This window comes from Sesamum indicum, linkage group LG6 (genome assembly GCF_026168435.1).
Source record: "Sesamum indicum cultivar Baizhima isolate 11 linkage group LG6, ASM2616843v1, whole genome shotgun sequence".
NCBI classification, from domain to species: Eukaryota; Viridiplantae; Streptophyta; class Magnoliopsida; order Lamiales; family Pedaliaceae; genus Sesamum; species Sesamum indicum.
Window position 1 is genome coordinate 7,938,416 of NC_142662.1, and position 23,448 is coordinate 7,961,863.

A 23,448-nucleotide genomic window follows, 5' to 3' on the forward strand; every position below is an offset into this window, starting at 1 on the left:
GTTAATGTATTTAGTGATTAAATAAAAATAATAACAAAACGTGTATCCTAATCAAGGGGCGGGGGCACCTCTAATCTCACACGCCTGTACGGGGGGAGTTGACGTGTCACACACGGTATATTTAATGAAAGCTATACAACATTATTATAGAAGTTGATTGATTTTAGAACCACGTCCTTCAAATATTCATTTCATTTTTGTAAATTTGTATTTATTTTTTTGAGTAATCTTTCATATTATAATAATGAATTAAATACAATATATCTAATATGAGTAAAAAAATTTCTATAAGAAAATAACAAAATACCTATTGTGAAATAAATTACCCTCTTATCATAGTTTTTCCTAATAATAATAGCTAGTGATATTTTTCGAATTTTCCTGTAAAATGACACAAATTATAACTCACATAATAATCAATGTATTTATAGTTGGAAAAATTATAGTTTTGGTCGTATATGATAGAGGGTGTTGTAGTTTTTGTGCTATGATTTATGTACTTAACATATTGGATGTGGTGTGATTAGAGGGCGGAGAGAGTGAGAAGAAATAATTAAGTTGTTAATATTTGAATTTGGAATTATTCGTATTTGTAAAAAAAATAAATAAGAAGAAGAAGAGAGAGAGAGTGGGGCGAAATTTGAAATTTTGTATAAACCCCAAAAGACAGTACAGTGGGCATTAACTCATTTCAGAAGTCGAAAAATTAAATAGAGGAGTTGTTTTTTTTCTGTATTTTGTGATTTGACTGTGGAATGCCTCACCCTCCCATCTTAGGGCGGGAAGTTGAAAAATTCACCATTATATTTTTTCTTTGGAAATTAGGGTTTCTAAATTCATTTAAGCTTCTTCAATTTCAAAATTCTTCTTCTTCCCCGACTTTGAGAATCACAGCAAAAACAAGTGCAAAAATTTGTAAAAAATACTGAAAAATGACACTTCGGAAGGGCTCCAAAGTGTGGGTGGAAGACAAAGATTCGGCATGGGTTGCAGCAGAGGTGGTTGATTTTTTGGGTAAACAAGTTCAACTCCTCACTGTCTCCGGCAAGAAGGTGCTCTTTTTTACTTGAAGTTTTCTTCATAATTTACTGTAGTATTTATAACTTGCACTGGAACAGTATGTTTTCAGTTTCTTTAATCGAAACTAAAGTTGCAAGAATGTTTTTTTTCGATTTCATAAAATCAGGGTCAATTCGTTGTTTCGTTTTGGATATTGATTGTTATGTAACGAGTGGTTAACTATTTCCTTTTGAATAGGTGTTGGCGGTGGCGGAGAAATTGTTACCACGTGATGCTGAGTCGGACTTGGGAGGCGTGGATGACATGACCAAATTGACTTATTTGAATGAGCCTGGTGTTCTTGATAATCTTCAGAGAAGATATGCTCTCAACGAAATATATGTGAGTAACTGAAAATTTTACTTCTTCGGTTTTTTTAAGGTTTTCACGAATTGGACTGGAGTTGGCCTTTAGAAGATGATCAGTGATTTGCAAGCTGCCCTGCTGTTTGGTTGCACAATTATGGTGGGCATTAAATGCCTGTGTTGGAATTGCCAAATACAAATTAAGTTAAGCTTGCATTTACAATTAGTTCAAGTTTCTTGTTATAGCGAGGTCCAAGGATGATAGTAGAGTGAGTTGTTGGATTTGTGGGATGGAGGCTATTTAACATGACATAAGGTAGAGATAGCTTTCTTCAGTTTCGTTTTTGGGGACATTAGGGGTCTTTTGCTTCTGCTCAGAAATGCAACACTTTTCGGATCAATAATTAATGAAATATTCCAAACATATTGGACATCGGCGGCTGATCCAGAAGCAATAATATACCATTAAAGAATATACAATTTGGGTTATCTTACAGGAAATTATGGATTCATGAGAGGGAAATGTAAACGTAGAAGATTTTTCTTTGAACCTAACCGCTATAAACACAATAAAGCTGATAAAAGTCCTGATCTTCAGGTGCCTGTCAGATTGAACGATTTGTGATTATAGAACATCAGAACATAATTTCTCTCATCAGAATATATCAATACTGGCCTGCGTCTCTCTTTGGCTCAGATTTGAATGAACTTTTTGGTGACTTACCATGTGATTGTACATTAGCTAGTGCTTTTATGACCATTAAGTCTTATTGGTGCCTTTGCATTGTGTCATGCTTGTAGTACTGGTATTTGTTTTTCTTGCATCTTAGGCGACCTCTGTATGGATGTGAATCAGAAGGCTTATATTGCTTGAAGCTGCATTTGGATGTATACCAAAGATTCGGCTTTAGTTATTTTGCTTGGTTTTTCTTTTATTTTGCGCATATGACTACTGTTGTACCCTTGTCCTTCTTTGATTCTACTTGTATTCCTCTCCTGTAAAAATTCTTTGGGCGTAAAAAATTAACTATTTTAACCGTGAAAAAATGGCTGACATATGTAAACGTCAAAATTTGACTATTTTAACCGACAAAATTCATGTATAAATTTGGGTTATAGTTTTTCTAATATTTGGTCCCAGATAAATGTATTATATAAAAAATTATTTAAATATTGTCTCTATATTTAAGCTGGTTAAATTTCATTATAGAAGTCAATTTAAACTTCACTTCTTCTTATTTCCTAATTTCTGGAGATTCTTTTCTTAATTGTCTCTTTGCATTCTATCTGATATATGATTTATGCCCATCCTAGACATACACAGGAAGTATTTTGATTGCTGTTAACCCATTTACAAAGCTTCCTCATCTATATAATATGCACATGATGGAGCAGTATAAGGGGGCTCCATTTGGTGAATTGAGCCCCCATGTCTTCGCTGTGGCTGATGCATCTTACAGGTTTGTCTAGCTTGGATCATTATGGTATAATTGATTAAAATGAAGTTACTTATCTCTAATCTGGTTAGTTCTGTCTGAATTTATGGCGCAGAGCAATGATGAGTGAGGGTTGTAGTCAGTCTATTCTGGTTAGTGGAGAAAGTGGCGCTGGAAAAACTGAGACAACAAAATTGATAATGCAGTATCTAACTTATGTTGGTGGTCGTGCTGCCGGTGATGATAGAACAGTTGAACAGCAAGTTCTGGAGGTAGAGTTTTGACTCTGTTTCATCATATCACTCTGTGTAATTATTTATGGCCAGTTGAATAGGGACTTGTATCAATAAGTAATGTATTCATTAAAATCAAGTTAAGGAACTATATTGAGTGAAAACCTGTATAATTGTTCTTCTTTTTTGGATTAAAACTATGTTCTAACTGTTGATTCTTTAATCAAATATTATTTTTCTTTCGTATCTTGAAACATATGAGCAACCTGATGCAAGTATTAATTACCTATTTTTCCATTTTAGTCAAACCCACTTTTGGAGGCATTTGGCAATGCAAGAACTGTTAGGAATGATAATTCAAGGTATTGCTCGAGTCTCTTTACCTCTGTAATACCTAGTAATGCGAAAATTCCTCTAATATAATAAAGGCGGTCAAATTTCAGTGTTTGAGTAATATTTGACTTTGCTCTTTTGAAAATGTGCTATCTTCTACAGATAATTCTCTTTTGGATGTGCTTTGAGCTTTTGGTTCTCTACGACTCCTGATTCCATGTGGTTTATACTTGAAGCAAGTGTTTAGAATCCATATGATTTCACTCTGTGGAAAATAGTTTGGTTCAGAAGGTCATGATTCCATTTCTAGTTACAGGGAACTTTAAAATGGTGGAACTCATTTGATCCTGCATTATAATTAAGTGGTAGGTCGTGTGTTATTTTAACCTGAAAAACATGACATAGAGCACTTTTTCTTATGAGATTAAGTGGCTTAGTAGACAGACACAATTGCTTTTAGATCGATTTGAAGTAGCTGAAAGTAAGCATTTCTCTACTACAAGCCAAAGTATGATTATGTAAAAATTCGGTCCACTGTAGATCTTCAAAAACACTTGCTGGAGTTGGATAATATCTAACCCAAACTCGTGTTAGAGGTTTTCAACCAGACCCTTAATATGTGCAGTATGGTAAAAATGCATGTGCTATATATATTCACTGGGTTGTAATTGAGACATCAAGAAGATGCTCTGCACTACTGTTGCTGAAGCCTCAAGTTCAATCACATATATAATTTCTTCTTGTTGCTTTTACATATTGGTGCTTTATCCTGTATGTATGAAGTATGAGGTTTTGATGCATTTATTCAATTAAATCTATGATTCCGTCCATGCTGTTAAAATGTAGAATGCTTATGCTGTGCGGCAGATGATATTGTTCTTGAATCATTTGCTTAATTTGTGTAGTTAATTGAACTTTCTCAGCATTCGAATTTTAGAGTCTTGTTAAATGATAAGTCTTGCAGTACTTCTTTGGCCTCATCTATATAAATCCTCCTTGTGCTTGCTCCACAGTCGCTTTGGCAAGTTTGTTGAGATCCAGTTTGATTCAAATGGAAGAATTTCAGGCGCTGCAATCAGAACATACCTTCTGGAGCGTTCGCGCGTTGTACAAATAACTGACCCCGAGAGAAATTACCACTGTTTCTATCAGTTGTGTGCATCTGGCACGGTACTCATCAAATTTATCTTACATACAAATATGTGTTTGCCCCAAGCTTTTACTGGGTGGAAATATGGTTTTCATGTGAATCATCCTATAGGATCTATCTGAATGGTAAGTTCTAAGATTAAAGTGTTGGAGTAACGCTTTGTATGATGAACTGTATATAGCTTTGGTAAATTGATGAAATGGCAAATTTATTTATCCTTGGGGTGGGTGGACAACATTGACCAGATGTTTTATTTTTTGAAAGTCCATTCATTGTGAATAATAGTCAAACTCAAAGTTATCATATCTTCTGCAGTGTAGTGTCTTGTTGTGGTCCAATGCACCTTGGGTGGTGGGCTGAAAGATTTCATAGTACTGATAACTTTGTCTAGGATTTTTGTAATAGCAGAGAACTTCACTTTTATTTCATGGTTGAATAATTACGTATATGATTGGTCATGTCATTGAAATTTGGTGCTTCCTAAGTATAAGAATTTGTTGATTTCTCCTCTAATTTTTTTTTTCAATTAATGCTTTTTATTTGCTGTCTTAACAAAATTTTGAGCATGCTCCTATAGTTGGGTAAGCCACACTGTGAAACCAGTTGATAATAGTACTTTTTCGCTATTATATGATTTCATTGGTGTTTTAACTTCCATATTATGTATTAGAAAATGCTCTTCTTTTATTTAGGATGCAGAAACGTACAAGCTAGGTCATCCTAGCAACTTCCATTACTTGAATCAGAGCAAGACTTATGAGTTAGATGGAGTAAGTAATGCCGAAGAATATGTGAAGACAAGAAGGGCAATGGATATTGTTGGGATTAGTGATAATGAACAGGTTTGTTTGTGTTTTTCTCATGCATCTTGATATTTGTCTCCTCTTCTTGTCTGCTTACTCTTATATCTTTTTATGTTTCACCAGGAAGCCATATTTCGAACCTTGGCTGGTATCTTACATCTTGGAAATGTAGAATTTTCTCCGGGTAGAGAGCATGATTCATCAGTTATCAAGGATCAGAAGGCTAATTTTCATTTGCAGATGGCTGCCAATCTTTTCAGGTATGCTACATTTCTTATTAATTTCTGTTTAACAGCTGTTGGTGTCTGAACGTGACTTATCTGGTCTTGGATTTATCCTTTCTGTTCCTAATTAAAATTGTTCCCACTATATGACGTCTTCTGCAAGTTGTCTGGAGACTGGAATTGAATTTCCTTTTCTTGTCTTTGCCTTTCCACTTAACTGTTGTAGTTCTTACTTAGTCCTTAAATTCCATCTCAATCTTGCCTGTTATTTTAATTTAATCTCATCGGAGTGGTGGTAACTTGTCTAAGCATCAATGTTTTTGTAAAGATTCTTGTCCTGTGATAACTTTAAGATTTTGTCTTAACTCAGGTGTGATGTTAATCTTTTGCTAGCCACACTTACAACGCGGTCTATCCAAACTTATGAAGGGATAATTGTCAAAGCGCTGGATTGTAATGCAGCTGTAGCCGGTCGGGATGCTTTAGCCAAGACAGTTTATGCTAGGCTGTTTGACTGGTCTGCTGGATTTATTATGCCTTGTTTGAGATTAGTTCCTATTGCTTGATCAAACCAATAATGTGAAGTTAAAATCTAGATGATTCCACTGTTGCAGGCTTGTAGAAAAGATTAACCGATCTGTTGGACAAGATCGTGATTCTAAGATACAAATTGGAGTGCTCGACATTTATGGATTTGAATGCTTTAAGTTGAATAGGTAAATTTTCATCAAAATCATTTTCCACATTTTACGTCATTTTGTCTTTTGATTCTACTTGCTGTTTCAACATGGTAGGACTTAGGTTCTGTGAACTAGATGAGAAAGTAAGAAACCCATCCAAGAAATGAAGCTCCTCTTGCATTGACCTGATCATCCTCATATATTTCTTGTTGTTGGAAGCTTGCTAAAAGACAGATTTACTAGTCATTCAATGATTTATGTCAATCAAATGTTAAAATCTTATGTCAGAGGAGCCTCAAGGAGCATCTATGACTATCTTTTATCTATACTATATATAATTGAAGAGGCGTGCTTTGGTGTCTGCCGTGTCTTGGTTTGTTAGGTGGTGTCTTCCCTTATTTTTTGTCCTTCTATCTCCAATTCATTTTTTAAATATTTCTCTCTAACTTATTTTCTCCTTTTTATTTCATTTGACATATTTTTACTCCTTTTTCCTCTCTCTACTTTTAATATAATATTTAAATGAGTTTGGTTATGTTAAGTTTGCCACACACACACTATATGTATGAAAGAAATCAATTCTATGTATGCTGACTTTTAAACTGTGACAAGTCAATTCGCCATGTATGCTGGCATATTTACTGAACTCTGCGTGCTCCAACAACTTACTGGTTGGTCTCAATTTGAACAGTTTTGAGCAATTTTGCATCAATTTCGCAAATGAGAAGCTCCAGCAACATTTTAATGAGGTGATAATAATGTTTTCCTGTTCTATTTTTAGTAAAATATATTTCGTATGTGCTAGCTCTTGCTTGATTTATTTGTCCCCCTCCTTTTGTGGGGTTTGTTTTCCAGCATGTGTTTAAGATGGAGCAGGAGGAATATCAAAGAGAAGAAATCAATTGGAGCTATATTGAATTTATTGACAACCAAGATGTTTTAGACTTGATTGAGAAGGTTGGTCCTACACTCTTCCCTGACTTATTATGAAGCCGTCTTGAAGTACCTCAATGCTGCCTCAAAGAAATAAAAAAGTGGTCACACACTGTAGAATGAATGTTGAATTTGTCGTTTGTCCTGGTTACTTCATACTAAGGGATAAATACTTAACCTTAATGTATGCCTACAGAGTTGATATGGTTGATAGCTAAAGTTTGAGGTGATACCAATCATCTTGGAAATCCCACTATTTTTCTGAATGTTAGTCATTTGATATCCTAGTTTTACATAAGATATATATGCCTTCTGCACTTCTGAATGTGCTGGGCCCATGGCAGCATGTTTTTGTTATCCAAAAGAAAGTGAGGTTTCTTTTTGAGGAAAAAAATAATTTTTACTTCATTAATTTGCAGCTGATTGAATGCAATGAACTAAGCTGAAATTTCATAAGCTCTAACAATGAAATTGCATACTCACCTTGTGCACATTGAGTAGACAAATGTGGTTTGCAAGAGTAGACTGTTATACCTTGCAACTACCTATTAATTTTCCAGTAGACACCGCAAAAAAGAAAAGAAAAATTTATGTATAGGCGTGCTTGTTCTTCCTCTTTTCTTTTCTTTTGGTGTGACCATGTCCTATTACTCATTTGAGCTAATGCCATATGACATACTTTTGCAGAAACCCATTGGAATAATTGCTCTTTTGGATGAAGCTTGGTATAATCAGAGTTCTATGCTGTCCTTTTGATATCTTGCTCTTGCTTATATATTGGTTCTCATTTATGCCCCCTCCCGTGCAGCATGTTTCCGAAATCAACACACGAAACTTTTTCAAACAAGCTATTTCAGAATTTCCGAGCTCACCCACGATTGGAGAAAGCAAAATTTTCTGAAACAGATTTTACGATTTCTCACTATGCTGGCAAGGTCCATCCTAACTTGTGAACTCTTGATTAATGCATTAACATTTCCTCCTAGATAATATCAATTATTGATAATTTACTTCTTTGTTGGTTCTTCTCAGGTGAACTATCAGACAGAGACATTTTTAGACAAAAATCGAGATTATGTTGTGGTTGAACATTGCAATTTATTAGCGTCTTCCAGATGCCCTTTTATCTCTGGCCTCTTTCCACCTCTACCAGAAGAATCATCTCGATCATCATACAAGTTTTCATCAGTGGCCTCTCGGTTTAAGGTACCAAATTTATCTGCTGTGGAAACTGTACTGGCGTGCTGCAGCCTCTGTTCCATAGTTTTTGGAACTACAAGTATCTAAGTTTACCAGCCATTCTGTAGGAGCAGTTGATTTAGCAAGAATTCGATATTGAAACAGGAAGTTCTCATGGGAACCAATTCAATATTGACAAGAGTTTGATGTTGTTACTTGTTTCTATGAAACATCTCTTTTATTTGAATGCTTACCGTAGTTTTTGGTTGAGGTTTCTCTGCTGTCCAGGAGGAAAAAGATTCATGTTTCAGTTCTAATGAACCAATTGATATAATATCTTTCTCCTTTTAATGTATGATGCTTGCCTAATTGGATGCAAAGCCCCTTGAGGATTCCCCTTGTGAGAATATGGATACTGTTGGCATGAATCTTGTATTATCTATTTGTTCGTTTTCAGTAAAACTCATCAAAAAGGTCATATCGCATCACCTTGATCTATTTGTATTGCTATAATTGAATGCCTGCTTGTTATCTATAGATCTAGGTTGGTATATGTTTGCTGCATTGCAACACAAATTATTATGGTTTACCCTCCCCCATCAGATACGGATTCGTGTCTCTTCAGCAGTTCTGTTGTATTAAAAATAAATTTAGGGATGGCAATGCGGCCGGTCTTGGACCCGGACCCGTCCTGTTTGGGATGGGTTAAAACCAGGTCCTGGGGCTTAGTGATATGGACCCATACCCTGCCCGACCCGGTCCTTTTATTTTTGTTATTTTTTTTTATATACTTTTGGTAAAGTATACTTGGACATATTTGAAAAATATGTTTGTACTTTTTTTATACTTAATAGTGATTTAAAATGGTTTATAAACTTTTTAATCTATATACAAGTAACATGCATTTTAAAAGTTCTAATATTTTCAAACCTAAAAATGCATATATAAATTTTTACAAAAAAATTAACCTTTCAGTAAATCTATTGTCTCATAATTGTAAGTTATGGTAGTATTATTCTTAAAAAACATGTTTTTTAACATTTTGAAAATTTTTTAAGTGGTCTTCGGGTTCCACCAGCTTGTTAGTCCTGGATCCAAGAATTTCTTGATGGGCTGCATCATCGGGTTTTTACATATCCGACCATTCCCATCAATGGTTCTATATGAAGTGTTAATCTCAGTCAAGCCTAACGTCACGGCTGTCACAATCTGGATGATCTGCCATAAATTTTTCACCCTTCGGCAGCTTAAACATTTGTTAAAGCTGTAGAATGTCCCCAGATACTTTTGACTTTCCATAGAGCTATATAACATGTCATGTTTTCTCTTAACTGCCTTGAACATTTAGCCTGGTTAATGCAGTTTTCCTTAGGTTTTGATTTTGAAGAATAAATTCATGTGCTGCTGTCCATCTTTCTTCTCCGCAAGAATAGAACAAAAAAACGGCAACTGTGTTTGCATCATCTGTAAATATGAAGGTCGACTCAGATTATATCCTTCTTGATTTCAGTAAATGCTGTGGTTGCTCATAGCTAGTATGTGTTAGGAATTGTTATTTTCCATTTTAATTTTATAGATTTCCGTTGTTTTTGATGCATTACTCTAGAAGGAATATGCTTGTCTTTTCCTATGATATTTATGGAATTTGATCTTTTGCTCTTGATCGTGTTGATTATTGAAATTTGTTGCAAACTCCTGATATCAGGTGTTTTAGTGCATCTATTGGACTATTCTAGACATCACTTTCATTTCCCACTTTGCTTGCAGCAACAACTTCAAGCTCTTATGGAAACCCTCAGCTCAACAGAGCCTCACTACATTCGATGTGTCAAGCCAAACTCACTAAATAGGCCACAGAGGTTCGAGAATCAGAGCATCCTGCATCAGTTGCGTTGTGGGGTTAGTATCAGCAAAACTCATGCCGTTACAAGTTTTCACATAAGAAAGCCCCCTCCCTTCTGTTTGAGTTGAATCTCTCTCTCCTTCTCAAGAAGCTGTTTTCTCCTGTGGGCCGTAATTTTTGCTACTCCAATTTGACCTGTGAAAGTTTGTACTTCGTTAACGAGTTGCAGACTAGATGATTCACACAGAATGAGGACTTTATGGATTGAAAACGAATTTTGTTTAACCTAATGCACAAGTGACATGGTATCTGTACCATGCAATGGAAGCTGTTACCCTACAACCCATCTGTGAGTTGTAGAAAACCATGTAATTCTGATCCTTTACATATTTCAGAACTGACCACTGCTGGAGCAATATTGAATCTTGAGCACCAACTGTCCATGCTAATGTCTTTTGTCTTATTGTTTGCCTTTGTACCTCTTGTATTCCACTTAGGTATATCCTTCCATCATCAAGCATCTTCTCTAGACCAAAAAGATATTTGTTCTGAAGCTAACCATATAATCAATAATTCCATGCTCCGTGGAAATGGAATTATTCAAAAACCAGGGAAGCATGTTCTTGATATTACCTTGAATCACGAACTTCAAGTTATATGCATCCCAGATGAGAGATTTAATCCTTCTCTATGACCCTTTTACTATTTTTATAAAGCACTGTTGGATTTTTTAGTCTACTGATAAATCAGATGAGAGCCATTGTCTTTCTGGTAAAATTGCTGCTGGTTTAATACCAGGATGTGGACATGAAGGATAATGTGAGGCGTTCTTGTATCCGATGGAGTCATGTGATAATTGTCATAACATAGTCTTCTGATTTTTATGCAGGGTGTTTTGGAGGCTGTTCGCATAAGTTTGGCAGGCTACCCTACTCGGAAGACTTACCATGAGTTTGTTAATCGATTTGGGATAATTGCCTTGGATATTATGTATGGAAGGTAGGATTTGGATTCTACTCAGTTTCCTACTTTATCAAATTTCTTGTGTGCAATGCAATCTCATGACTAGCTTTCAGTTAAGGTGTCAGAATTCCCAAACAATGAATTATTGCTTTCCAGTTGTTGGATTGATATGTGTTTGTATCTCTCTGTTTCCTTGGTCTCTTTGTCCAGTCTAGGGATTGGGATATAAATATTTGGAAGCCTTTCCAGACCTCTCTCCTGAGTAGTTGATTTATGCTTTATCTTATGATGAGATTTGATGCATACATCTTGCTGATAACTTCAAACTCTCGTGATATGTCTATTGACTCTTGAGTGCTGTGTAAATTTCAGATGATGCAATATTTGATATCTTTGTCTTGCTTGTGCTTCTGGTTTCTGATTTGCATTTTCATATTACAAGTTAAATGCGCTTGCGTAGGCTCATCTACCCATTTTAATTGGCAGTTATGATGATAAAACCATGACTGAGAAAATATTGCAGAGATTAAAGCTCGGGAACTTTCAGGTTTGTTATGCCAAGATTTAGGGTAATTTTCTTTGATATCAGTTATGCATTACCCATCCAGTTTCTTGGATAATCTTCATGTCTCTTAACGTACTTTACAGGGTTTCAATTCCTCTTTTGCAGCTAGGAAAGACCAAAGTTTTCCTTAGGGCTGGTCAGATTGCTATATTAGACTCACGTCGAGCTGAAGTTCTGGATTCTGCAGCCAAGCGCATTCAGGGTCGTCTCCGGACATATCTGGCCCGCAGGGCCTATGTTATGATGCGTGTTGCTGCAATTTCTCTGCAAGCATGTTGTAGAGGTAAATGTTTTCATACTTAGTGTTAATAGCTTACAAAAATTACTGTCATGTGTGTTGTATTATTAAACCGTTATTTGAGAGATTCCTTTTGCAAGTCTGAGCTCAGAGCTCTGCTCAAATTATGCTGTTGATTGTCATTGGTTTTTTGGCCTTGTCTTGGAACAAGGCTGATGAAATTACATTATTGTTGCTTGTCATCATTAATAAGTTGGGTTGTGTTGCCTAGAAATAAATACATTTTCCTCTAATTACAAGGAATTGACTAATAAGTGAGGTAACTCTTATCACTTATAAATAAGAAACTGTAGTGTGAGAAAGGAACTTCTGTTTCTCTACTTTTTTAATTTTCTAATGTTAAGGTTACTAAATGCTGTCATGAGATTTTGTTGGCTGTTCCCAAAGCTAATGAAGTACACGTGGGTAAACTATTTTGTTTTACCTTGTGCTGATCTTTACAGCTTGATTTGACACGAACTTCAAATGATATTTATTGATTTAATTTGCGGCAGGCTATCTTGCTCGGAATAAATTCGCGGAGATGCGTGAGACCGCTGCAGCCATTGTAATTCAGAAATATCTTCGAGGTTGGTTTTTCAGGCATGCATATATGCAACTCCGATTGGCCTCTGTACTCGTACAATCTAGCATCCGTGGTTTCTCTACACGCCGGAAGTTTTTATATAGAAAGGAAGACAGAGCTGCCACTCTCATTCAGGTAAATGTATAGATTTCTTTTATGTGTATGAGGAGTTTATCAAGCATTTCAGTGATAGAGAAGCTTTATTAGATTATTATGATGTTGGTGGAATTTTTTTATTGTAGACTTGTAGTAATCAATCAGATTTCTTTTGAGAAGGGTAGAATACAGATTAAAGCAAAATGGTTTAGACTGTGATTGCTTGGGATTTCGTCTCGTGTCATCAGTGAGAAAATATGAGATGAAATGAGTTTGGTTGAAATGTGTTATCTTTTTTTTTTTTTTTTTAAATATGTGATTGAGTGTGATACAAAAGTGTAATGGTGAGATGATGTGATGCAAGAAAGGGTGTTAGGTAAGAAATAAATGTAGTGATTATAGTTGATGTGAGATGGTTTTTTTGGAGTAGTGAAATGTGTCTGAAATATGTTTCAAAAAATTTCTCACAAACAAACACATCTCGAGGAAAAAAAAATTCATGAGATAAGATGAGAAAAATCTCACAAAAAAATTCAGCGAATATGTATGTCGCAGTAGTTTTATTTGTGTATGTACTTCATACTTTTATTTGTGTGCACGGTACTAAACACTTGGCATTTGTATCAGGCTCGTTGGAGGATGTTCAAGATCCGCTCTATCTATCGTAATCGTCAATCTAAGATTATTGCAATACAATGTCTCTGGAGGCAGAAGTTGGCGAAAAGAGAGCTTAGGAGACTTAAGAAGGTGAGAATAAGGGGGAGTCTCAAAGTCTGACACTGTAATTTGAATTTTATATAGTTCGTTTGGTCATTCTTGAAGTATGTGTTTTATTTTCTGCCGTTTCCTTTCTGGATCACAAAAAGAGTGAAATGCTATCTGTACGGGTCAGCATGTCTAGCTTCATGGTAAAAGTAGTTATTGTTTTGTGCTGACATTTTCCATATGAAATATGTCTTGCACATTGAATCGTTATACCTCTTTTATCCAGTGTAACAAAAGGCGTGCCGTAGCGCGCGCCTGGGCACCCTTTCAGCGCTGCCCAGGCGCGCCATGACGAAGAGGGCCTGGGCGGCCTGGGTTGTGGCTGGACTGCCCAGGCCTGTGAATAAAAAAAAACCCTTTAAATATAAAAGGAATATCAGCAAATTAAGTATGGATAACTTTCATTCATGACTCTTCTTTATTCAGTTCTCTCTTCTTCCTCTTCCAACGCATCTTCTTCTCAGTTCTTCTCTTCTTCTACTCTTCAATAGTAGTCTGTGCCGCTGCTGTTCACTGTTTATTTACGGTATGACCTTTTTTCTAAATTCATGAAGTGTAAATTTTTGGCATGTACAGCAGTACAAGCTCTAATTATGCTGATTGAATCATTGAAATTGATGTGATTTTATTTATCTTTGAGTGCTTAGTTGTTCTGTTAGTGTTTTCTTTTTGGGATGATTATTTTCAGTATTTTCTATTGTATGTTTATGTTGGTATTTATTGTAGACTCATAGACTTCCACATTCACATTATCAAAGCTAAGAGCATAAATTGTTTTATATGTCTTATTTAACTCCTTATACATTAATCTAGTTAAAATAATACTAATTATATAAATATATAGATTATTTCTTATATTTGCGCCATCCTTTGAAAAGGCGCGTGCCGTGCGCCACTGACTACTATGCTTTTATCAAGATACAGAGGTTTATTTGAGATTTTTTATGTGTGGAATATCTCATTTTATCAATCTCGAGTTTTAGTACGCATGTTTGCCACCATCAGAACATGTTTTGGAGATTCTCCCCCAGTTTCTTCGACAATAGTATTGGTTTGTTTCTCTAGTAATAGATAGTTTCCTTTCTGTGTGCAGGAGGCTAATGAGGCTGGTGCCTTGCGTCTAGCAAAAAGCAAGCTTGAAAAGCAGTTGGAGGATCTTACATGGCGATTACATCTAGAGAAAAAAATACGGGTACCAACTTCTGCAACATTGATTTGAGGATCAATGAATTTTACAATTTATGATACTATTTTTTTGGCGGTTATCATGTGTTTTTAGCTCTTCCATAATTGACGGACATGGTATTTATTTTTCTCTTCTATAGAGTTTGTAATAAGGGGTCAGTAGTTAAAAGACTTTTGGCTTTTGCCAAATTGATCTATGCTATGGAATGAGTGGATTAGTTTGACAAGTTATATTTCAATCCCAATAACCAATAACACTAAAATAGATGTCCAGCTTTATGATAAAAAAAAAAGGAAATATTCTTGTGACATGAAGGAATGTAGACCTGATGCTGATGCTTGGGACGGCATTTTTCCTATCTATTTGAATGGACGCTGATTATGCATAGCATCTGGGTAATGCATTTGTAGTATGATAAGTATATTTGTCTTTTTGGGTTGTATTTATTGTGGTTCGTTTATTTGATTGCACATATTGTTATTTTTGGGATATGTTTTCTAGTTCAAGGTTATATTCGTATTTTGGGTTTGAGAGTGGTGACAGTTCTATTTCTACTTTTTATTTCATTCTTTTTGTTTTTCCCTTCCTGATGGAGTTGCTGTCTTTGTTTTTTCACATATAAGAGTCGTCCATGTAGAAATAATTTTTTTTTTCAGTTTCGGTCTCTTCTTTTTAGGCTCTTTGCCCTTAACTTTGTGGAAATTGCTTATTTCAATTGCAGGTTTCTAATGAAGAGGCCAAATTAGTTGAAATATCAAAGCTTCAAAAGACTGTGGAGTCTCTGACATTGGAGCTAGAGGCAGCCAAACTTGCAACTCTGAATGAGTTCAATAAGAACATGGTGCTAGAAAGACAGCTTGAATTATCAGCAAAGGAAAAATCTGCATTGGAAAGAGATGTTGTTTCTTTGACTGAACTGAGGAATGAAAATGCACTTTTGAAGGTAACTTTTTTTGGTCAAAATCATTGGAAAGAGATGTTTCTTTTGACTGGTCTGACTGTCCGCTTTTATTATTATTTGTTCTAACACCTTTTGTATTTTAAATTATTGGAAACAACTTCTTCATTTTTCTATGGGCTCATGGTAGCTTTACTTAAATATGTTGAACTCTTATATCTGCTATTGAATTGCATGCAATGATTGTGGGCCAGAAATTTTTTCAAAAAGTTTAGTGCTGCTGTTTTCTCATCTTTTCATCTGTACCTTCTAGTTTTGCCAATAACCCTTCAACAAGTAGTCCATAATTTACAATTTATCGTGATTCTTCACTTGTCTGATGAGCCTTTTCCTTGTTAGTCTGGTTATTTTCCATTTTCCTATTTCAATCCAGATTGCAGTTAATTTCTAACATCTACTAACTCTTTGACATTATAACATGAATTTCTTGAACTAGAAATCTTTCTTATTACATTTCTCATTAGAAGAACTCTCTAACCCCAATTATTTACTCTTGCAGAGTTCCCTTAATGCACTAGCAGAGAAAAATTCCATGCTGGAGAGTGAACTTGCACAAACTAAAGAAGACGCAAGTAGTACTATTGCGAAATTGCAGCAAGTCGAGAAATCTTGTTTGCAACTACAAATGAGTTTGCGGAGGTAGTTTTTAAAACTTCAGTTGAACCTGCAAAGATTCTACACATTCACCTCCCTTGAATAAAAACTAAAAGATAAAATGACTCGCAACCTAACCCCAAAAGAAGGAATCAAACAAGTGTCTTATCATTTTCCGACATGACACTTGTAAGGAAGAATATCATCCAATCTAGTCTAGATTTTATCTGGAAGTATTTTTGGATGCCTATTTGTGACTATTATTATCTTTTTGCATCAGTATGGAAGAGAAACTGTCAAATCTAGAGGCTGAAAATCATATCCTGCGGCAGAAAACATTGAATGTTTCTCCTAGGAGCAATAGAGCTGGATTTGTTAAACCTCTCCTTGATGTAAGCTTCCTTACCTACCTTGGATTATATGGTGAAGTCTCTGAATAAAAATTTTAGCTCACGGACATACAACTTTCAAATAACTCAACACCAATTTAGCATCAATTTTTATTGAGTTGAATCTTACTTTATGATTGTGCATTTAATTTACCCTGTACTTTCCTTTTGAAACAGAAGTTCTCTGGTGCACTTGTTCTTTCTTCTGCTGACCAGAAATCTTATGTAAGTTGTCTACAATCTGGTATGATGAGTAGCTATTTTTCTGGTCTGAGTTTCTGTTTATGATTGTTGCAGGAATCACCTACTCCATCCAAATTCATTGCTCCGCTATCACAAGGCTTTTCTGATTCCCGCAGAACAAAGTCGGGGATTGAAAGGCATCAGGTTTTCTGATACTTTTAGTTAACTTGATATTTTCTACTTTAAGCGGTGCTGATTTGCCAACTGAAAGTTTTGCTTTTTAGTAGAAAGTATTCCAGCTAGTAGGTAATGTTCTTCATTTGATTGTTTGTGTTTATCCCAATTTAAGCAGAAAAAATGGTTGCAGGGAAACCTAGAAATACTTTCACGCTGCATTAAAGAAAATTTGGGCTTCAAAGATGGCAAACCAATAGCTGCTTGTGTCATCTACAAATGCCTTCTTCACTGGCATGCGTTTGAATCCGAGAGAACTGCTATGTTTGACTTCATAATTGAAAGCATAAACGATGTATTGAAGGTGAGCTGATTTATTTAGATCTTAAATCTCATTGCATGAATTTCAATATTTTCTTGAGGCCATCTAATTTCCTACTGATATTGGGAAATTAATTTTGAGTGGTTTGATGAATAAGTGATTGCATACTAGGCTCTGTCTATATATACCATGTCAAAAAAATTGTGATTGTTATGTGAAGGCTGCATATTTGATACCTATTTTCATTTTTTATGGCTACTTTTCAGGAGGGAGATGAGGATGCTACTCTGCCTTACTGGTTATCTAATGCATCTGCACTTTTGTGTCTTCTCCAAAGAAATCTGCGGTCCAATGGGTTCGTAACTGCTGGTTCTCAGCGTTCTGCAGGTTCTACAGGGTTGAATGGCAGGCTTGTGCAAGTAAGTTTGTGCTGGCCTCTATTGTTTAGTGCAATAAACAGTGTTGCTGTTAAATATTCTGTTCTAAGGGCGCTCATACCTGACCAGCTAGCCTATTTCATTCCGTCCATCTAGGTGGTTCATCAGAGCAGCTAGAGCCCTAGCCCTCGCCCACGAATAAAGTCTTAGATAATCAATTGGGCATGACCTGATCCACTGACTTCTATTTTTTGCAAAAGGCAATTTGAAATGTTGTGTTGATTGTTTGTTGAGAAAGGACTAGAAATTTAACCCTGCTATAATTCATAAAAATGGTACATTTTTTAATTTAATGGGGCAAGTCCCATTCTTACTTGGTTGCATTTATCCAGATTTAACCTAAAATGGGTAGGTGAAATCTCAATAACTTTCCAACTTGTAGTTAGCAAGCTTAGGTTCATGCAAACAAAACTAGACTGGTTCCTACTAAGTTCAATTTACATGTATGCAGAAACTATCAAATAGCGAACACATACAATGTTTTGACTGTACGGGAAGATTTGATTCCATTTCACTTCTGAACTTGACCATTTACTTGAAGCTTATTAGCTTCAAGTATATGCATATTTTTAATCTCTTTAAAGGAAAAGCTTCTCCTCATGGCATTGGTGTCTTGCTTTTCTGAAATCTTTGGTTCTTAATGTTTCACATGTATAGTTTAGAAATGTGATGAATCTAATCTTAATGGTAAACCTGGAGGAGTATTTGACTGAAATTTCTCAATGGAGAGAGGTAACTGAAAATAGTTATGGTGGATGTAAGAAGTCTAAATTTTTTTACACCCTAGACGAGAATGAAATGGTGATATCCAGCATGTCCTTTGCGCTAGTGCATTTATATAGTACTAACAAATTCAGTCTATCATCGAGGTGCACAGAAATGTCATACATAATTAATTTGAAACTGACATAAAAGCCTACTTTGTTGCTGTCATAGGGACCAAAGTCGTCTTTCAAATATCTTGGTCTGGAGGATGGTTTGTCCCATATGGAAGCTAAATATCCGGCTCTGTTGTTCAAACAACAATTGACGGCTTGTGTAGAGAAGATATTTGGTTTGATCCGGGATAATTTGAAGAAAGAAATTTCTCCACTATTGGGACAATGCATTCAGGTGACTTCTTAATCTTTCACTCTTTGCTCTGGCTCTTGTATGTGACCTGGAGTTCAAAGTTCAAACTAATAGGCAGCGTTCTTAGTGCTACGTGTTCCTGTGTATACTTGTTTCTTCTGATGTTTGGCATCATGATGTACTTGTTGAGGTGCTATGGTGCCACAAGGGAGCTGTTATATCTGAGAATTGTCAAGTACTACAGCTGGCACATTAAATATTTGCTTTCTAGTTTGACTGAGAAGACAAATATATTAAACTTAAATGGGCTGTTTCTGGACTGAGTTCCGGTTACATCGTGGGACTGAATGGCTGGAGGAGCGATTTGCCAGAGTCTTTGTACTGCACATGTTTTTAACTCTCTGAAAGCGTATTGGGGCTGGAAATTGCTCCTCTTGTTTAATTATCATTGTCTCATTTTAATTGAGGTGCATATTTGTGTATATTGGAGGTGCTGACCATGTTAATGAACTCTCCTCGTGTGAGATTTGAGAATACTATAATAAATGCTTTTACTGTTGGCTTTTTTAATCTCAGTTTTATTGTTGGCTTAAAGAATCTGTTTTTGTTGAAAAGGCACCAAGAAACCAACGAGTTCATGGTGGGAAGTCATCTAGATCACCTGGTGGTGTTTCTCAACAATCACCAAGTTCTGAGTGGGATAGCATCCTCAAATTCTTGGATTCGCTAATGAGTCGATTACGGGGAAATCATGTGAGTATACTTGTCCTGTAATCCTTATTCCTCACATCCTCTTTTCTTTAAGTTTATCTATGCTCATTATAAGCTGACTAATTAATTTCCAGGTTCCTTCATTTTTCATTCGGAAGCTCACTACGCAGGTTTTCGCCTTCATCAATATACAATTATTTAACAGGTATGTTATCTGATCTGATTAAGGTTTGCATATAGTTCTCACCAATAGAGGTAATCTTAAACTAAAATCATTGACAGTCTTCTGCTTCGACGTGAATGCTGCTCATTTTCAAATGGTGAATACGTCAAATCTGGTCTGGCTGAATTGGAAAAATGGATAGTCAATGCAACTGAAGAGGTAGTTTTGATTGTTTTCTTGTACTCGACCTCAAAATAACACTTTATGTTTTCCTAGTCTGAGTCAGTATGGAATGCAGTTTGCAGGAACCTCTTGGCATGAGCTAAATTACATTAGACAGGCTGTTGGATTTTTGGTATGACCTATAGTTCCGCTTTATTCCTTTTTTTTTTTTCCTCCCCTCTTTTCCCCGATATGATCTGTGAAAGTTAATATGTATGCTTGTTGCTATTAAATTTTAGGTAATACATCAAAAGAGGAAAAAATCTTTAGAAGAGATAAGACAAGATCTCTGTCCGGTATGACTTCTGTAGAAAACTTTGACAGATTGTTTCACACTTTTATCTGATCTCTTCTCAGTCTAAATTTAATAATTTTTGCAGAAATTGACTGTAAGGCAAATCTACCGGATAAGCACAATGTATTGGGATGATAAGTATGGGACCCAGAGTGTGTCAAATGAGGCAAGTGATTTTACTTTTAGTGACAACTCATGCTGAGAAATGCTAGTGCCCTCCATTGGACAAGCCGCTCCTCTCTCCCTCTGTTACAGCTCCGAGATTTGCCGGTTTTGATTATTGCTAATGAAGTTTCCTAGATTAATAAATAAATAAATAAAAGGAAACTGCAGTCATATCCGGTTAAAACCTGTGCCATAAAGTCTGAGGAGATCGCTAGCCTTTGTTTCGTGTGTCAAAGTTTGTGATTAACATTTTATGTCTCTCCCCGTTATGTTTGGCAGGTTGTGTCTCAGATGAGGGAGATTGTAAATAAGGATTCCCAGAATTTATCCTCATCAAATTCATTCTTATTGGATGATGACCTTAGGTAAAAACCTTACCGCACTTATGTCAAGAACTGTGATTAGCATGCAAAGGAGATAGGATTTTATTTTTTACCATAACCTCAAACTTTTTGCGGTTACTACATGAAACAATGTATACTTCCAAGATGAGTTTGTAAATCCATCCTCGTCACATGTCTAAGGTTCCTTTGCAATGATTGTATAATTTGCTTATCTAGCTTCTCTTCTTGTCGAAGTTTCAGCATCTGTATTTCTGGTAGAATATGATAGATTTGTCCTGTGAATTTCTGGTATCTATACTGTTTAAGAGGAATGCCGACTTCTGTTGTAATTTATCAATCAGCTATAGAATGTCCCTATAGCTTTCTAATATATTGTTTTATTTCATCTATGATTTTCTTGCAGCATTCCATTCTCCACTGAAGATGTATATATGGCAATTCCTGCGCTCAATCCTTCAGATGTAGAGCTTCCGCAATTCTTTTCTGAATACCCTTCTGCACAGTTACTGCTGCAGGATCAGAAGTGAATGAGCCATAGCTTGAATCAGAGTGGAGCTGGGTTTTGCTAACCTGTTGTGTGGAGCTGATCGATCTTGTGTTGAAGATGGAAAGCCATAAAGTTGGTCCGCAACTGCTTTTGCCATTTTCATTTTGGTCAGCTGAATGAAGAAATGCAAGGAGAACGAGGCCATCTGCAAGTTGAAATTGGTAATGAAAGATGGTGAAAAGGTAGGCGTTTATTATTGCCATTAGCTGTGATATAGATGACACGAAGGTTAGGATGTGGCAATATGGTTGTACAAAGGATTAGGTAGCAAAATTTACTCAAAAGGCTATAGTAGTTTTGGCGAAGCTTGGCCCTTGAGTGATGTTCATTATTCGTGTCTTGTTAATCCAATATGTTTGTATCCTCATCATTGATTTGTAGCAGTAACACTTTGCTCACTTCACCGTCCTACTGGATATAGTTTCATGCTGGCATTGAAAGGAGTGCCTGCAACTTGAACTTGGCCACTGCTTACCACTCTTGAGGTTTTGTATAAAAGATATATATTTGGGCAAGCCAACAACTGGAAATTTTGTATTTGCGACAAGCTGTACTGCTTTCTTGACTCGAGCATGATTGCGCATGTGTATGGTTCTCTCTTGGTGTAAGATGCTGCTTCTAGGTTGATATAGAGAATGTAAGTTTGGTTTGATTGAAAATGCAGGGGACGGGGAACGAAAAGACAAGAAAGTACAGCGATTATAAAATTAGATAGGCAACTGGTAACTTCATTCTTTGACATCAACATGCTAATTAATTGTGATGATATGGGCTCTGATAGGATCCAAAGTTTGATATTTTCCACTATTTCGTTCTAAAAGCTCAATTTTCCCTTTCCAAATAGATGCGAGAAACTACAAATGTATTCGCTTTTGTAACCCCATATTTCCATTCTGATGATGTTACAGGAATCCAACAACTCCTCTTCATCTGCCATTCCCATTTTAGTCACAAAAATGATAATCACTCTGCCTCCATTTTTCAGAAAAAGGCTGCAAGAGGGAACTGATTAAGATCACTTTGTGGCTAACTCGTTCGAATTTGAAATAGCAACGGAAACACACTGCTGCAAATCAGCCAAAGAAAATGATCTCCAGGAGGTGAAATCCGTCCTAGAAGAAGGCACTGGCAACGTTCCGGCAGAATTGCATTCCCCAGCTTGCTTTTTACCTTCAGAGTTGCACATGGCGACTGCCAAAGCAAATGTTGTTTTGCCGGAGCTGGTGATCCTCTTCGATATGCCACCACCGTTGCCTCTCAGGGGAGAGCTTCTTGTCTTGTCCCAGGCGAGCAGATTTCTGCGTTTCCTCATGTACGCATTCTCTGGCTTGGCGAGGTCTTTTATGGAGGATGAAGAAGATGCGCCTGCTAAGCTCGCAAAGGACTTGGATTTGCCGTTGTAGAACCTTGAGATCCCCCTCCTGCATTAGCACCTCAGACTGTAAGGTTTCAACGAAAACCTTGCTTTGGTTTCTGAAATTAAAATTAAATCAGACAATTGAACAAAAGAAAAATAGTGAACCTGATTGGTAAAACTTGCTCCAAGGTTTCCATGGCATCCAAAGGCCCTTTGTAGCAGCTTTGAACCTCTTCACCATCTCCCGATCTCTCCAATGAACTCTCAGAAACATCACTGTTTTTCCCTATAGAAGATGATTCATCCGAACAAGAAATAGTCTTAGTCCATGAATTCTTCACCAAACCATTGACTCCTCCTTGCTGAAATACAACTTTTTTCCCCATCAAAACCCTCTGATCTCCACTGTAAATCTCATCAACAGCTGGCATCCCACACACATATCCACCCGCAGCTTCAACCTCAACCTTGCTCATAACCCTTGTAGGCATATTTCTCTAAACTACTAAAGCGAGAGAAAATAACAGTGAGAGAAAAAGGGGTTCTTTCAATCGCAATCATTAAAGATGGGATCCAATCTAAAAAGAAGAAGAAGAAGAAGAAGAAAAAAGCAGGGAGAATAGTGGTAGAGATGAAAAATAAGCGGGGGTGAGTCTGGGTGTTTTATATTCTTTGTTGTTAGAAGATGGATGCAATGAGTAAGAAGAAATGAAAAAGGAAAAATGTTAGGAGAAGCAATACACAAGTTGGTTGCTTAGTCTATGTGTTGGATCTTAAAAGACAAAAGAGAGGAAAGTAAAGTTAACACCAAGGGTTCAAGGAATTGAATATTCTTTGTTTGTGGTGGATGATGAATATATATAAATGAAGGGGGGTTGTTAGGTGGTCTTATCCTGAAAT

The 23,448-nt window shown here is 36.2% G+C and overlaps 2 protein-coding genes across 4 annotated transcripts; one reads left to right on the plus strand and one right to left on the minus strand.

Moving 5' to 3' along the window:
• Positions 1 to 619: 619 nt before the first annotated feature.
• Positions 620 to 21,738, plus strand: XI-I (myosin). 3 transcript variants are annotated; one of them, XM_011083291.3, is made up of 38 exons: positions 620 to 1,052; positions 1,258 to 1,401; positions 2,679 to 2,824; positions 2,916 to 3,072; positions 3,337 to 3,395; positions 4,380 to 4,536; positions 5,209 to 5,358; positions 5,443 to 5,579; positions 5,914 to 6,060; positions 6,158 to 6,259; positions 6,915 to 6,972; positions 7,079 to 7,180; positions 7,844 to 7,881; positions 7,965 to 8,091; positions 8,189 to 8,362; positions 10,103 to 10,234; positions 11,068 to 11,177; positions 11,628 to 11,688; positions 11,812 to 11,989; positions 12,499 to 12,704; positions 13,293 to 13,412; positions 14,524 to 14,622; positions 15,338 to 15,559; positions 16,074 to 16,213; positions 16,449 to 16,560; positions 16,738 to 16,782; positions 16,855 to 16,944; positions 17,108 to 17,278; positions 17,503 to 17,655; positions 18,610 to 18,786; positions 19,360 to 19,497; positions 19,590 to 19,660; positions 19,738 to 19,837; positions 19,917 to 19,973; positions 20,080 to 20,136; positions 20,221 to 20,301; positions 20,580 to 20,665; positions 21,048 to 21,738. In XM_011083291.3, exons 1-38 carry the CDS (start codon positions 933 to 935, stop codon positions 21,169 to 21,171), a joined length of 4,548 nt encoding a protein of 1,515 aa, XP_011081593.1. In that variant the 5' UTR covers positions 620 to 932; the 3' UTR covers positions 21,172 to 21,738. The 3 variants fall into 3 exon arrangements, with proteins under 3 accessions (XP_011081593.1, XP_011081592.1, XP_088737402.1); XM_011083290.3 differs by having other exon boundaries at positions 621 to 1,052; positions 16,735 to 16,782; XM_088881276.1 differs by lacking the exons at positions 620 to 1,052; positions 1,258 to 1,401; positions 2,679 to 2,824; ... (1 more) ...; positions 3,337 to 3,395; positions 4,380 to 4,536 and adding an exon at positions 4,622 to 4,641 and having other exon boundaries at positions 16,735 to 16,782.
• A 160-nt stretch (positions 21,739 to 21,898) lies between these two features.
• Positions 21,899 to 23,379, minus strand: LOC105164603 (hybrid signal transduction histidine kinase M-like protein). Its single transcript, XM_011083292.3, has 2 exons — positions 22,714 to 23,379; positions 21,899 to 22,612 (listed from the first exon to the last, which is right to left on the minus strand). The coding sequence occupies exons 1-2, from the start codon at positions 23,037 to 23,039 to the stop codon at positions 22,207 to 22,209; spliced, it is 732 nt and encodes a 243-aa protein (XP_011081594.1). The 5' UTR covers positions 23,040 to 23,379; the 3' UTR covers positions 21,899 to 22,206.
• Between the last annotated feature and the right edge of the window lie 69 nt (positions 23,380 to 23,448).

What these genes read in the sequence shown, in the direction of transcription:
- XI-I (XM_011083290.3), top strand. Translation starts at nt 933, where the DNA reads ATGACACTTCGGAAGGGCTCCAAAGTGTGGGTGGAAGACAAAGATTCG. An exon ending in GGATTAGTGATAATGAACAG is followed by an intron (nt 5,359 to 5,442) that starts GTTTGTTTGTGT and finishes ATGTTTCACCAG; the next exon opens with GAAGCCATATTTCGAACCTT. An exon ending in TCTGCAAGCATGTTGTAGAG is followed by an intron (nt 11,990 to 12,498) that starts GTAAATGTTTTC and finishes AATTTGCGGCAG; the next exon opens with GCTATCTTGCTCGGAATAAA.
- LOC105164603 (XM_011083292.3), bottom strand. Translation starts at nt 23,039, where the DNA reads ATGCCTACAAGGGTTATGAGCAAGGTTGAGGTTGAAGCTGCGGGTGGA. An exon ending in GAGCAAGTTTTACCAATCAG is followed by an intron (nt 22,613 to 22,713) that starts GTTCACTATTTT and finishes GTGCTAATGCAG; the next exon opens with GAGGGGGATCTCAAGGTTCT.